Source organism: Salmo salar, chromosome 23, assembly GCF_965601325.2.
Source record: "Salmo salar chromosome 23, fSalSal1, whole genome shotgun sequence".
Taxonomy (NCBI): domain Eukaryota; kingdom Metazoa; phylum Chordata; class Actinopteri; order Salmoniformes; family Salmonidae; genus Salmo; species Salmo salar.
The window spans coordinates 36,541,641-36,556,009 of NC_138313.1; the positions used below are offsets into that span (position 1 = coordinate 36,541,641).

The 14,369-nt window shown below is 41.1% G+C and overlaps 1 protein-coding gene across 1 annotated transcript in view; it reads left to right on the forward strand.

Moving 5' to 3' along the window:
• Window positions 1-14,369, forward strand: part of LOC106584500 (protein MON2 homolog) — a 61,559-nt gene that overhangs the window by 9,070 nt on the left and 38,120 nt on the right. The window contains exons 2-3 of the mRNA XM_082968081.1: window positions 8,349-8,412; window positions 8,630-8,757. Coding sequence (XP_082824207.1) covers window positions 8,349-8,412; window positions 8,630-8,757 — 192 coding nt within the window. The remainder of the gene's footprint in view (window positions 1-8,348; window positions 8,413-8,629; window positions 8,758-14,369) is intronic.

Here is a 14,369-nt window from a genome sequence, read left to right on the forward strand (position 1 = left end):
TTGTTTTCACGATATTTCATGTTTTTTCAATAATACAAGTTCTACATTTGCTTTGAGTAATGCATTACCCCAGGGTGGGGGGACATACAATGTAAGTGATTTTGATTATTTTATAATGTTCAAATAATCTGCATTAATTTGAGATCATTTCCACACTGCCACATACAGTGGCAATAAAAAGTATGTGAACCCTTTGGAATTACCTGGATTTCTACATAAATTGGTCATCAAATTTGATATTATCTTCATCTAAGTCACAACAATAGACAAACACAGTCTGCTTAAACTAATAACACACAAATTATTGTATTTTTCTTGTCTATATTGAATACATAATTCAGTGTTGGTTGGAAAAAGTATCTGGACCCCTAGGCTAATGACTTCTCTAAAGCTAATTGGAGTCAGGAGTCAGTTAACCTGGAGACCAATGAGACGAGATTGGAGATGTTGGTTAGAGCTGCCTTGCCCTAAAAAAACTTAAACACTCACAAAATGTGAGTTTGCTATTCACAAGAAGCATTGCCTGATGTGAACCATTCCTCGAACAAAAGAGATCTCAGAAGACCTAAGATTAAGAATTGTTGACTTGCATAAAGCTGGAAAGGGTTACAAAAGTATTTCTAAAAGCCTTGATGTTCATCAGTCCATGGTAAGACAAATTGTCTATAATTTGAGAAAGTTCAGCACTGTTGCTACTCTCCCTAGGAGTGGCCGTCCTGCAAAGATGACTGCAAAAGCACAACACAGAATGCTCAATGAGGTTTAGAAGAATCCTAGTGTCAGCTAAAGACAGAAATCTCTGGAATATGCTAACATCTCTGTTGACGAGTCTACAATACGTAAAACGCTAAACGAGAATGGTGTTCATGGGAGGACACCACGGAAGAAGCCACTGCTGTCCAAAAAAAAACCATTGCTGAATGTCTGAAGTTTACAAAAGTGCACCTGGCAAAATATTCTGTGGACAGATGAAACTACAGTTGAGTTGTTTGGAAGGAACACACAACCCTATGTGTGGAGAAAAAAAGGCATAGCACACCAAATTCAAAACCTCATCCCAACTGTAAAGTATGGTGGAGGGAGCATCATGGTTTGGGGCTGCTTTGCTGCTTCAGGGCCTGGACAGCTTGCTATCTTCGACGGAAAAATGAATTCACAAGTTTATCAAGACATTTTGCAGAAGCATGTTAGGCTATCTGTCCGCCAATTTGAAGCTCAACAGAATTTGGGTGATGCAACATGACAACGACCCAAAACACAGAAGTAAATCAACAACAGAATGTCTTCAACAGAAGAAAATGCGCCTTCTGGAGTGGCCCAGTCAGAGTCCTGACATCAACCTGATTGAGATCCTGTGGCATGACCTCGAGAGCAGTTCACACCAGACATCCTAAGAATATTGCTGAACTGAAACCGTTTTGTAAAGAGGAATAGTCCAAAATGCTTCCTGACTGCTGTGCAGGTCTGATCCGCAACTACAGAAAATGTTTGGATGAGGTTATTGCTGCCAAAGGAGGGTCAACCAGTTATTAAATCCAAGGGTACACATACTTTTCCCACCCTGCACTGTGAATGTTTACACGGTGTGTTCAATAAAGACATGAAAACGTATCATTGTTTGTGTGTTATTAGTTTAAGCAGATTGTGTTTGTCTATTGTTGTGACCTAGATGAAGATCAGATCAAATTTTATGACCAATTTATGTGGAAATCCAGGTATTTCCAAAGGGTTCACATTCTTTTTCTTGTCACTGTAGGGCTGCACGATATGGGCAAAACATCTAGATCTTATTTTTAACCAAATGCATCAATTGCGATTTGACTTGACTTGGAAATCAGTACATTTTAAATAAATAAATTAAACCCTAATCTATGGATTTTCCATGACTGTGCATACAGATATGCATATGTTGGTTACAGATACCTTAAATGGGTGTGAATCAGAAAAGCAGTCAGTATCTGGTGTGACCATTTGCCTCATGCAGCGCAACATCTCCTTCGCATAGAGTTGATCAGGCTGTTTTTTGTTGCCTGTGGAATGTTGTCCCACTTCTCTTCAATAGCTGTGTGAAGTTGCTGTATATTGGTGGGAACTGGAACATGCTGTCATACACATCTATCCAGAGCATCCCAAACATGCTCAATGGGTCACATGTCTGGTGAGTATGCAGGCCATGGAAGAACTGGGACATCAGCTTCCAGGAATTGTTTACAGATCCTTGTGACATGGGGCCGTGCATTATCATGCTGAAATATGAGGTGATGGCGGCGGATGAATGGTACGACAATGGGCCTCATTATCTCATCACGGTATCACAGTTCATTCAAATTGCCATTGATAAAATGCAATTGTGTTCGTTATCCATAGCTTATGCCTGCCCATACCAAAACCCCACGCCACCATGGGGCACTCTGTTAACAATGTTGACATCAGCAAACCGCTCGCCCACAAGACTCCATACATGTGGTCTGCAGTTGTGAGGCCAATTGGATGTACTGCCATATTCTCTAAAACGAAGGAGGCGGCTTATGGTAGAGAAATTAACATTCAATTTTCTGGCAACAGCTCGGGTGGACATTTCTGCAGTCAGCATGCCCATTGCACACTCCCTCAGCTTGAAACACTTCCGGCATTGTGTTACAACAATGCTGCACATTTTAATGTGACCTTTCATTGTCCCCAGCACAAGATGCACCTGTTTAATGATCATGCTGTTTAATCAGCTTCTAGATATGCCACAGCTGGATGGATGGATTATCTTGGCAAAGGAGAAATGCTCACTAACGGATGTAAACATATTTTAGAGAAAAAGCTTTTTGTGCTTATGGAACATTTCTGGGACCTTTTGTTTCAGCTCATGAAACATGGGACCAACACTTTACATGTTGCGTTTTTATACTTTTGTTGAGTATAAATCAAAACACTTGGGTGAACTGTTGGCTCGTGGAAAATAAATGATTAGTCTATTGTTAGTTAATAGTGGGCACTTTGAAAACAGTGTTTGACATGACAGCAAATTAAAATGGCAGGGAAGAGTTATTGTGACAGGGTAGGAAGCAAAGTGTTGGTCAGTATTTCCTTAGCGATATCATGTAGCTAACATATTCATGCTTCGCCTATTCCTCTTTGATTTAGAAGATACTGTTGCGCAAACAACATGCTGATTTAGGCCTACACAATCACTGGTATCAGGCTGTATAGCTAGCTGCGTTTGCTCAGTACATTTATTAGCTAGTTAGCAAGCCAGCTAACTAGCGATTGGCATTATCGGCTAACACGACTTAGCCACAACTTGCTACGAAAAAACAAACTAGCTGTTTGTAGATGTAAGAAACACAAACTAATAGTATAGAACGCTTGTGGATTTATATTAAGAATCAAAGTGGAAACAGTATCGTAGTCATCAACATTGTTGGATGTGCTTCATTGACCATGTAGACTAAACACAGGTGTCTCGTGGTCGAGTAATAACAGATGCACTCTTTGAGTGACAGGGTGGGCTAGGTCTGTAGAAAGCGGCATGCCGAGAGAGAAGGGGAGAGACCGGAGTAAACTATACAAATGAACATTACGCCGTGTGTATCACATTTAACAAACCTAACATTCAAATACCATTATAGAAGGTCAAGTAAAAACCAAAACCGGTCCATGCATCAATATATAGTCAAATACGGTACACCTCCCAGCCCTAGTAGAATTGCAGGAAATTAGCTGTAAAACTGCACATTTGTCTCTCCGCCCAATGACAAAATTAGTAGAATTGCATGAAATTAACTTACATTTTTTGTCTTCGCTGTCACGAGGGGGGGCTGCTAAAATGTTTTGCTCTCAAGGTGTGGGGGGGGTATGGATGCAGGTACGCAGACCCACGAGCCACTGATGCACCTCACTTGACTTTTTTTTTTTGGCCCCTGTAGAATCTGGCTATACTTAGCCTGTCCTTTGCTGGGCTTTCTAAGTAGTCTGTTTTACATTTTGATCAACATATCTGAATTATCTTACATTACTATGGGAAATGAGAATGTCAGTTGTGCCCTTGTCTTTTTTTTCTTCTCTCTTTTCACTCATATAGCCAGGTACTAGACACCTCCTTGACCAGTCTTGCACACCCCTCTCCCATTCATTTACCTATTTTACTGCAGTGCAGCTGTTTTCTCTCAGGTTTGTCTGGGTTAAGGGCTGAGAAGAATCCTGTAGATTTTTCTACATCACAGCTTCACGCTCAAGACCTTTCCTTCTATTGAGTGGCAGCCAGCTAAATCAGTGGGAGCTTCTCTGTTGTTCTGTGGTCGCAGGTCTCTCTGTTGAGGCGTTAGTGTTTGTCGACTGTCTGTGAAACGTGGCTCCTCCTTCATACCCTGCCTGTATGGCTGACTTTGCCACACAGGTGTCATACAGTCTGAAGAAATAACAAGCTGAAAAGCAGAAACTTAAGTAGAACTGACAGAAGTTGAGACTAAGGTTTGGATTAATTGAATAAGCCCCTTCAATGTAGGCTATGCAGCAGCAGAATCAATGCGAAAATCTGCATGGATTCTTCTGAGACAGCCTATATGCGGCTGAGACAGCCTATATGCGGCTGAACAAATAATGCTGGGCTTTAGAAGTAGTGAGTTTGCATTCAGGCTGGTTCCCAACTTCATGAATAATTCTCCCCTAGGATAAAACATGTAGTGAAGTTAGGCCTACGAGTGTGACCTGGTCCTTCCACTATTTGTCTTCATGCTGCTGTAGTGTGGATGAACCTTCGCATTCAGTGGCTTCATATGCCCTTCACAGTGCGTTTCGCAGAAATAGTTCTAAACTGCCAGCTTGTAATTTTGACTCATACTGATTCAGACTGAAGCTTCTCAGTTCTATTGTAAAGGGGAAGAAAGTCATGCAGTGTCAGGCCTTTTTGGGTTCAGTTAGCATTTTACTGGATAAGAGTGTGGGTGGGTAGGGTGGACTTGGTACAGAAAGACTACTGACTGAGCTAGCATGAATAGACTGGAGTGGTTTCATACAGTGGCTGGTCTGTCTGATGACCTGAATGACTCTCAGCAGATCCATTCCACTCTCATCACAAACATGAAGAACGAGGAAATGAAGCCAGTTATTTCAAATGTGAAAGTGTGAGGATGGATAAGCATCAATAGGCTAGGCTAAATGTTGCCCTCTCCTATTGATAAATCCTCTCTCCATTGACCATTTCAAGGTTTTCCATGTGCATTTAGTTGGCTTAGGACCTATGTAGGGACAGTGAGTGGTTTTCCATGTGCATGTCATCAGGTCTAAACACTCAGCCTTGACAGTGCAGTGTTATCCATGTTCAGGTTGGTAAGAACAGAACAGAAGGACACATGGTTTCACTCAAGGTTGAACATAGGAAATCCCAGCAATCTGCTTCTGATTCAAGGCTCTCGGACATGCTTTATTATGTTATGTGACCAATTGATGCCAGTTATTGTGTTTGTAGGCAGTGGAGTGCAATGATCTTGTTGGCATTTCTTTACTTAAGGTTTCTGTAGGCAGTTCAGCATTTACCTGGATTCTAAAATCCACTTGATTCTATAGCAATATGATATAGCAATATGAACTAAATAATTGTATTTAATAACAAGGCAATTTCAGTATTGCCGTCATGATCATCAGCAGAATTAGGCTTATCCTTGTTGATAGTATTATTCATAAAGCCCAGGCTATATCTTCAACATTGTAAATAAGCTGTTTCCTTAAAGACCATGGACCATCCCTTATGGTCTCATCTTTAATCATCATCACCACTATCATCTTCCTTCCACAATAGGCTCCCATTCACATTGCATACTGGGTCCATTCACTGTGGCTCCTCTGAGCCCTGCTAGTGCTAGGCCTACCTAACCATAATGGCTGCTGTGTAAGGAGGGTTGGAGAAGGACCTTTTTTTTAAGGTTATTTATAACAAAGCGTTAACACAGCGTTGCCTTTTGCTCAACAGCACTGTGGCGAAATTCACTTGGAATGAATGTCAGTTGTGTGCCACAATCGTATACAGCCAAACAAGGAACATCAATGGAAAATATAGGCCTAGTAGCCTTGTATATGTTCAGTTCTAGAGAGTGCTTATGGTCAACCTGTTATGTGTGGCGCGAACCCAAGTGCCAAGAAACACTAACTTCATTAGCCATGGGGCATTTCCATGGTAAGAGTCATGCTGAGACTCAGTTTTGTCACTTTAAAATGTATGTCAAACAAAAACCAATGATTGCAAAGTTAAGCAATCCATACAACTCTATGCACAAGGACTACTTTTTTTAACAGTTTACTTGAACAGTGCAGATGCAACGTTTTGTTACAGAATGACAGTTTGTGCTGTCATTCTGTTACCAAACTTTGCATCCGCACTGTTCTTCAAGTAAATGTGTTTTTGTAACATTTTCTGTGGAAATTGTTAAAAGTAGTCCTTGTGCAGAGTTGTATGATTTTGTTTATTGGTTTCTGTTTGATGTACATTTTAAAGTGAGAATTGTGAGTCTCAGCATCACTCTGTTATTGTGGAATTGTACCAAGATAACAAGAGTAACATCATGATGAGAGCCTCCGCACCAAAGCTGCTGCCTATCAACGACACCTAGAATAAGAAAGCCAACGGCCCTTTCCCCCAACACAGACTTTGTCTGTTTGTGGAGGCCTAACCTTGTTTGTGCTAGAGAGATGTTCTCAACAACAACAATGTATGTCACCCTCCCTGCCTCCCATTTTGAATAAGAGCAACAGCCAAAAAGAAAGGAGGACCAAGGCACTCTTCATATCATTAAAATGCCTTTGTTTGTATGGCATGTTCAATGGAAACACAGATGAATAACTGTGTTTGGGCTGCATGACCTTTGTCAGGGAATACCAATTAGTTGTCTTCACTGTTCTTCGTAGCTTCTAGGGCTATATTGATATCTTCGTCTCCATCAGCAGGATCGGAACAATTATTAGAACAAGTTCTGTGTGATTTTAATGCCCTGTTAAAGCCCTCCGCCTCCCTCCACACTGAGGACAAAGGAGAGGAGGGAGACTTGCATTTCTCTAGATTATCTTTAAGTCGCTGTGTGGGGTTACGATAGGGCCTGTACTTCTACACAGTTTGGCCCAGTCCACACTCTGCAGTATTAAGGCCCTGTTGCCAGGTAACCAAGAGGTTCAAGAGGTTGCATACTGTCCAATTGACTCCCACCTCTGTGCGGCCTTGTTGCAGGTCAAATGAAATATGAAGTGATGACTGTATACCAGGTCAAACACAGCAGCACAGCAGGTCTGGTTAGAACATCAATAACAGGAAGTGTTTCTCACCCAGGCAGTCTTCCTACGTGATTATACGTCACACGAAGAGGGGTTGACTGGTGGTTGTTATTCATATCAAATGAATTACCTGCTGGAGTGTTGCACACTGTTCTTCAGCTAGACCCTTTGTGGTCACATTTTAACTGGAAGAAACCCTGCTAAGCTGTGTGTGTTTTCAGTACTAGAACAGGTTGTCTTGTGCTCACACCAATCCAATATTTCTTCACTTTAGCTTGGAACAACAATTGTGGGACAGGAATTGCCAGGAAACAATTTGACACTGACAGTATGTTTATGTAGGCAATAGGAAAAGAAGTGGAGGGTGCTCAACCAATGGGAGTCGAGGTACAACCCAAAAATGTTAATCATCATTGAAAAGGAAAAGAAATGTCGCTCACCATTTTAAATATTTATTGTTTTATTCAAGCAAGGTTAAAAGTTGTTCTGATAAAGGCCATTGAGGGCTGAAATGTTAATCTTTTAACCTTTTCTATGTAGGTTATAGGCCCAGTCTGTGTCACCGTGCACAGTCAGGTGTTAAGGATCTGCTTGTTGTTGTGGTTGGTTTCTTACTTAACGGCATTGTTGGTTAAGGGCTCGTGAGTAAGCATTTCACGGTATAGTCTACACTTGTTGTATTCGGCACATATGACAAATAAAAATGTATTTCTGTTTGAGTTGTTTTATTCGATTTGAGTTAGGGATGGGAGAAAAAGAACGATGGAGAGGGAGAATATCTTGACAAAGCTGCAGCTGCTGTAGAGCGATAGAGACCTCTGTAGACTGCTGAAAGCACAGCATGATCTCACTATGTCAGGCAACAGAGCTCCACACAAGAGAAATCACTATGGCTCCCAGTGTCTCCTCTCAGGTAACTCAAGGTGAACTGATTAGTGTGTCTGGCCACGAGGATCATTAATAAGGACATGGAGACGTCTACCTCAGTTATAACTGTGCATATAGAGGTGGTAACGCATCGTCAGCTGTCTTATCATAAGGAATGTATAGGTACACTACATGTAAACTTAATGTGTCTCTGTTCTGTGCTTTTCTAGGCTGCTGAGTCTGGGATAGTCAAGATCAAGACCATCGCCGCGAGGAATTCAGACATCTTGGCAAGTGAGTGATTGAGGGAGGGGACACTCTTATGCCTTGTGTGTGTTTGTTTGTGAGCGATGTTTTGGCTGAGCCAATCACATACAGAACAGTGATTAGACCTCATTAAAACAAGCAAAGGAAAGGGGGATGCATTCTAACAGAGTAGTCCTATTGTTGATGTTTGTTTTAGAACAGCCATCTGTGTTAACTGCATGCCCATGTATTGTCTCCTCCTTAGCTCTGAAGGACAACAGCTCGGAGGTAGTGCAGCCGTTCCTGATGGGCTGTGGCACCAAGGAGCCCAAGATCACCCAGCTGTGTCTGGCTGCTATCCAGAGACTCATGTCCCACGAGGTGGTGTCTGAGGTGAGGAACAAAAGACTGATATGCTTTTATTGTAAGGAAATTGGTCTGGATGTAAGGCATCCATTTGAAGTCAGGGCAGGGCGAGAACATTATGATGATCCTGTCAGGGCTTCTACTACTTTACATTCAGTAGTGCCAGTATCTCTCACTGAGAGGGTGAGAGATCTACTTTAGGCATCACATTGCAGTGCAAAGCCTCATCTCTGTAGAACCGCTTGCTGCACCTCAACATGGAGCCCAGGCTATTGTGACTGGCCCTTTTAACCACTACACCTCAACATAGAACCCAGGCTATTGTGAGTGGCCCTTTTAACCACTACACCTCAACATAGAACCCAGGCTATTGTGAGTGGCCCTTTTAACCACTACACCTCAACATAGAATCCAGGCTATTGTGACTGGCCCTTTAACCGCTACAACTCAACATGGAACCCAGGCTATTCTGACTGGCCCTTTAACCGCTACAACTCAACATAGAATCCAGGCTATTGTGACTGGCCTTCCCTGACCATGGCCTTGATCTGCCTGGTGTTAGCAGGGACACCTTGGCTGACCACTGACCACCTAGCCAGCCAGGCCTACTGTGTGAATAAGAACACCCTGGCTAATTCACTCCCTGCCTGACTGAATGTGTACACCCTGCCTTCCTGATTGGCTGGCTGACTGACTGTGTACAGCCTGACTGGCTGGCTGGTTGTGTTTACATGATATCAGCAGGCTCCCTGCTTGTAGCCTTTCAACAGAGGCTTTCTGCCACGCTCCAGCGCCTCCCCTCTATCTCTGTCTGTCTGTAAGCCGAGGGCTTAACTACTGGGATGGGGAAGAGGAACAAAGCTACCACGATATTGATTCAATGAGTGAAAAGTGTCAGTTTTGCCTTCTGAAGGACAGGTTCTTTCTTCAAACTCAACTTCCCCCAGTTTCACTGGTTTTGTACGAGTTCTGCTGAGTTGTTCTGACCTCAGGAAGTGACACGAGGACAATGGCTCAATCCCAATACCCCCGCCTTAGCTCTCCCCCTCGTTTTCGAGTGTCCCTCAGTGGGGGAGTGGCACTCAAACAGAGCAACTAGAGGTAGGGAGAGATGAATAACCCTAGGGAATGGGACATCACTCAGGTACATCAGAAGCCGCTGAAGGATAGACTACCACGCAATTCATTGACGTCGAGCCTTGTTTTTCACTGTACTGGCGGCGGTAATAGCTTTCCTTATATTTCTCATGCAACAAATACGTACAGTACTTACCAAATGATAACAGCCAAATAACAATGTGCCCATAATGTACCAATCCTCTGGTTGTGGTTCAATGTGGAGTAGTACTGAAGTCAGGACTTTCATTCCATAATAGCAGTTTGACATGTAACAGCCGCATTTCCCTTCACTCAGTCATTTTCTGCATTTTCTTGGGGATTAAAGATGAATCATTAACCAGTGGAAGCATTGTAAAAAGGTTTAAACCACTGTTCTGAACTAATATTTAGTTAGAGGTGGGGGATATCTAGCTGCACAACATTTTTAACCAACCGATCTCATGGAACTATATTTAACTATACTGTACATTTTCGTTATAGTCCTTCAAATACTTGTATTAATTAAAACACAGAGATGCATAATCACCCTACAGTTTTCTTAATCTGAGCCGAAAGGTAATTTCAGAATCACCCAAGTTTGGTAGCCTACGCTGTTGAATGCTCTTTCTGACCATGGGCATGGTTGTTCATGTAGTGGTTACAATGCATCTCTGATGAAACGCTCTCATAAAAGGTCTGTGGTAAAGACACAGGAGAAAATGAGTTTGGTGTAGGGATGGACAGAATTTTCACATGCAAAGCTGATTGGATATAACGTTTTGATTTATTGAAATATCAGCCTCAATTTTTTTTCATTTTTGAGGGCTACTAATTGGGGACATTTACTGCGACAGCTGTAGTCAGGGACAGGCACTAAATTGGCCACTTATTTTATCCTCTACTCACAATAAGCAAGAAAATACTTAAAACCTCTGAAGGATCGGAACCTTTTTTTTAAATTTTTGCCTAAAATGACACAAAAATCTAACTGCCTGTTAGCATGGATATGCATATTCTTGATACCATTTGAAAGGAAACAATTTGAAGTTTGTGGGAATGTGAAATTACTGTAGGACAATATAATACATTAGATCTGGTAAAAGATAATACAAAGAAAAAATTTGTTTTTTTTTGTTTGTTTTTTGGTTCCATCTTTTGAAATGCAAGAGAAATGCCAATATATGACTTAGGAATCTAGGCGCAATTTAGATTTTGGCCACTAGATGGCAGCAGTGTATGTGCAAAGCTTTAAACTGATCCAATGAACCATTGTATTTCTGTTCAAAATGTTGTATCAAGACTGCCCAAATGTGCCTAATTGGATTATTAATACATTTTCAAGTTCATAACTGTGCACTCTCCTCAAACAATAGCATGGCATTTCACCGTAATAGCTACTGTAAATTGGACAGTGCAGTTAGATTAACAATAATTTAAGCTTTCTGCCTATATCAGATATGTCTATGTAGAGGTTAAATACGTTATTTCAGCTGCATTGCATGTGCATATACTGTAGTGTACAGTGCCTTCAGAAAGTATTCACACCCCTTGACTTTTTCTACATTTTGTTGTTACAGCCTGAATTTTAAATTGTTTAAATTGAAATGTTTCGTCACTGGCCTACACACAATACCCCATAATGTCAAAGTGGAATTATGTTTATAGAATTTTTTTGGTAATTAATTAAATATGAAATGTCTTGAGTCAATAAGTATTCAACGCAGGCTTGCATTATGGCAAGCCTAAATAAGTTCAGTAGTAAAAATATGCTTAACAAGTCACATAATATGTTGCCTGGACTCACTCAGTGTGTGATAATAGTGTATAACATGATTTTGGAATGACTCATCTCTACCCCACATACAATTATCTGTTCCCTCAGTTGAGCTGTGCATTTCAAACACAGATTCAACCACAAAGACCAGGAATGTTTTTCAATTCCTCACAAAGAAGGTCATCTATTGGTAGATAGATCTATTGGTAGATAAGAAGAGTAAATAAATAGAGCAGACTTTGACCATGAGGCCAAGGATGACTTTAAAGCAGTTAGAGTTTAATGGCTTTGATAGGAGATATCTGTGGATGGATCAACAACATTGTAGTTACTCCACAATACTAACCTAAATGACAGAGTGAGAAGAAGGAAGCCTGTACAGAATAAAACTATTCCAAAACATGCATCCTGTTTGCAATAAGGCACTGAAGGAAAACTGCTCAAATTTGGCAAAGAATTTGACTTTGCCCCAAACATAACGCTTTGTATTCAAGACCAACACAACACATCACTCTTCATATTTTCAAGCATGGTGGTGGCTGCGTCATGTTATGGGTATGCTTGTCATCGGCAAGGACTAGGGAGTTTTTTGGGTGCAAAGAAGCGGAATTAAGCTAAGCACAGGCAAAATCCTAGAGGAAAACCTGGTTATCTGCTTTCCAACAGACACTGGGAGACAAATTCACCTTTCAGCAGGACAGTATCCTAAAACACAAGACCAAATATACACTGGAATTGCTTATCAATATGACATTGGTATTGTGTGTAGATGGGTGAAGTAAAACAAATCTATTTTAAGATAACAGCTGTAACAAAACATTTTTATTTTTTAACCTTTATTTAACTAGGCAAGTCAGTTAAAAACAAATTCTTATTTACAATGACGGCCTAGGAACAGTGCCTTGTTCAGGGGCAGAACGACAGATTTTTGTCAGCTCAGGGATTCGATCTAGCAACCTTTCGGTTACTGGCCCAACACTCTAACCACAAGGCTACCTGCCGCCCCAACAAAATGTGCAGTAAGTCCAGGGGTATGCAGACTTTCTGGTGGCACTGTAGCTTCAATCTCTAACATTACTACAATGAAGAGCAATGGCAAGTGATTGACTTTAAAAAAAAAAATGTATGAACAGCAAGGCAAGCTTTCACAATTGTACCTAACATTTGCAGTAAATGCTTTAGCCTATTTTTTTGGTTGTAAATTACCTTTATGACAAAAAATATGCATAGGCCTAATCATTTCTCTACATTAACAAACATTTTGCTCTTAACTGTAATTTTCTTTAGCATGAAGTTATAATATCTTACATTTGCTTCCACCCTAGTATTTTTGTCAGCCATCTTTCCTGAAGCAACTTTCTAGCCTTGGGTCGCAGAGCTTCATGGGAGTTTTGAGTACCACTCGTTCGCAAGTTAGCAACTCGATTCGCTTAATTTGGTGTGCCAATTAGAGGGCTGAAAAGGCACTATGCCTCGCTCAAGGTTGAATTGGGATGCCACGTTCCTCAATAGTTAACACAGCCACAAAATAATAAACCGTGCCTATTTCTACAATTTATCTTAACCTGTTTGGGATAGGGGCAGTATTTTCACGTCCGGATGAAAAGTGTGCCCAAAGTAAACTGCCTGCTACTCAGGCCCAGAAGCTAGGATATACATATAATTGGTAGATTTGGATAGAAAACACTCTAACGTTTCTAAAACTGTTAAAATAATGTCTGTGAGTATAACAGAACTTATTTGGCAGGCGAAACACCGAGGACAAACCATCCAGGATTTTATTGTTGTTGTTAAGGTGACTCTGTTTTCAATTGGTTTTCTATGGGAACCGAGATTTCTGTGGCACTTGGTTGCAGTTCCTATTGCTTCCACGAGATGTCAACAGTCTTTAGAAATTGGTTGATGTTTTTCTTTAGAGAAATGAAGAAATACGGCAGTTCAGAACGAGGGTCCAGCCGAGTGGACTCTACTGTTTTGATGCTCGCTCCAGGTCACGCGCTTTACGTTGTTTTTATCCGGTATTGAACACAGTTTATCCCGTCTTAAATTTTATCGATTATTTACGTTTTAAAATACCTAAAGTTGGATTAGGAAAGATGTTTGGACAACGTTTACAGGTAACTTATTAGATATTTTGTAGTCATGCTGGGCGAGTTATCGTTATTTCTGAGTTGTGTCACGCCTGGCGGGTTGAAATATGATTGTCATGTGTTTGTTTTTTGGGGTGCTGTCCTCAGATAATCGCATGGTTTGCTTTCGCCGTAAAGCCTTTTTGAAATCTGACACGGTGGCTAGATTAACAAGAAGTTAAGCTTTAATTTGGTGTATTGCACTTGTGAATGTATGAAAGTAAAATATTTCTAATAATTTGTTTTGAATTTCACGCTCTGCAATTTCACCGGATGTTGTGGAAACATTTCGCTAGCGGAACCCCTAGCCATAATTAAAATCAGATTTTAAACCAAACCTTAACCCTTGCCACACTGCTAACCTTATGTTTGACCTTAACCTTAAATTAAGACAATTTTCATGAATTTTTATGATATAGCCAAATTTTGACATTGTGGCTGTGCATCTAGTAGAAACTGGACACCACTCCAACTTGATGCGATTCGTGGGATCGTTGTTAACGAAGGGGGAGGGTTAAGGGGGTGGTGTTGGTATTAAGCCACAGTGGCTGGGTTTGGCTGAAAGAATGCCAATGTAACTCCCTGACCCTGATGTGGTGGTGGCTGATCCGGTCGGCTGCTGCCCTGTGTGTCTGTGT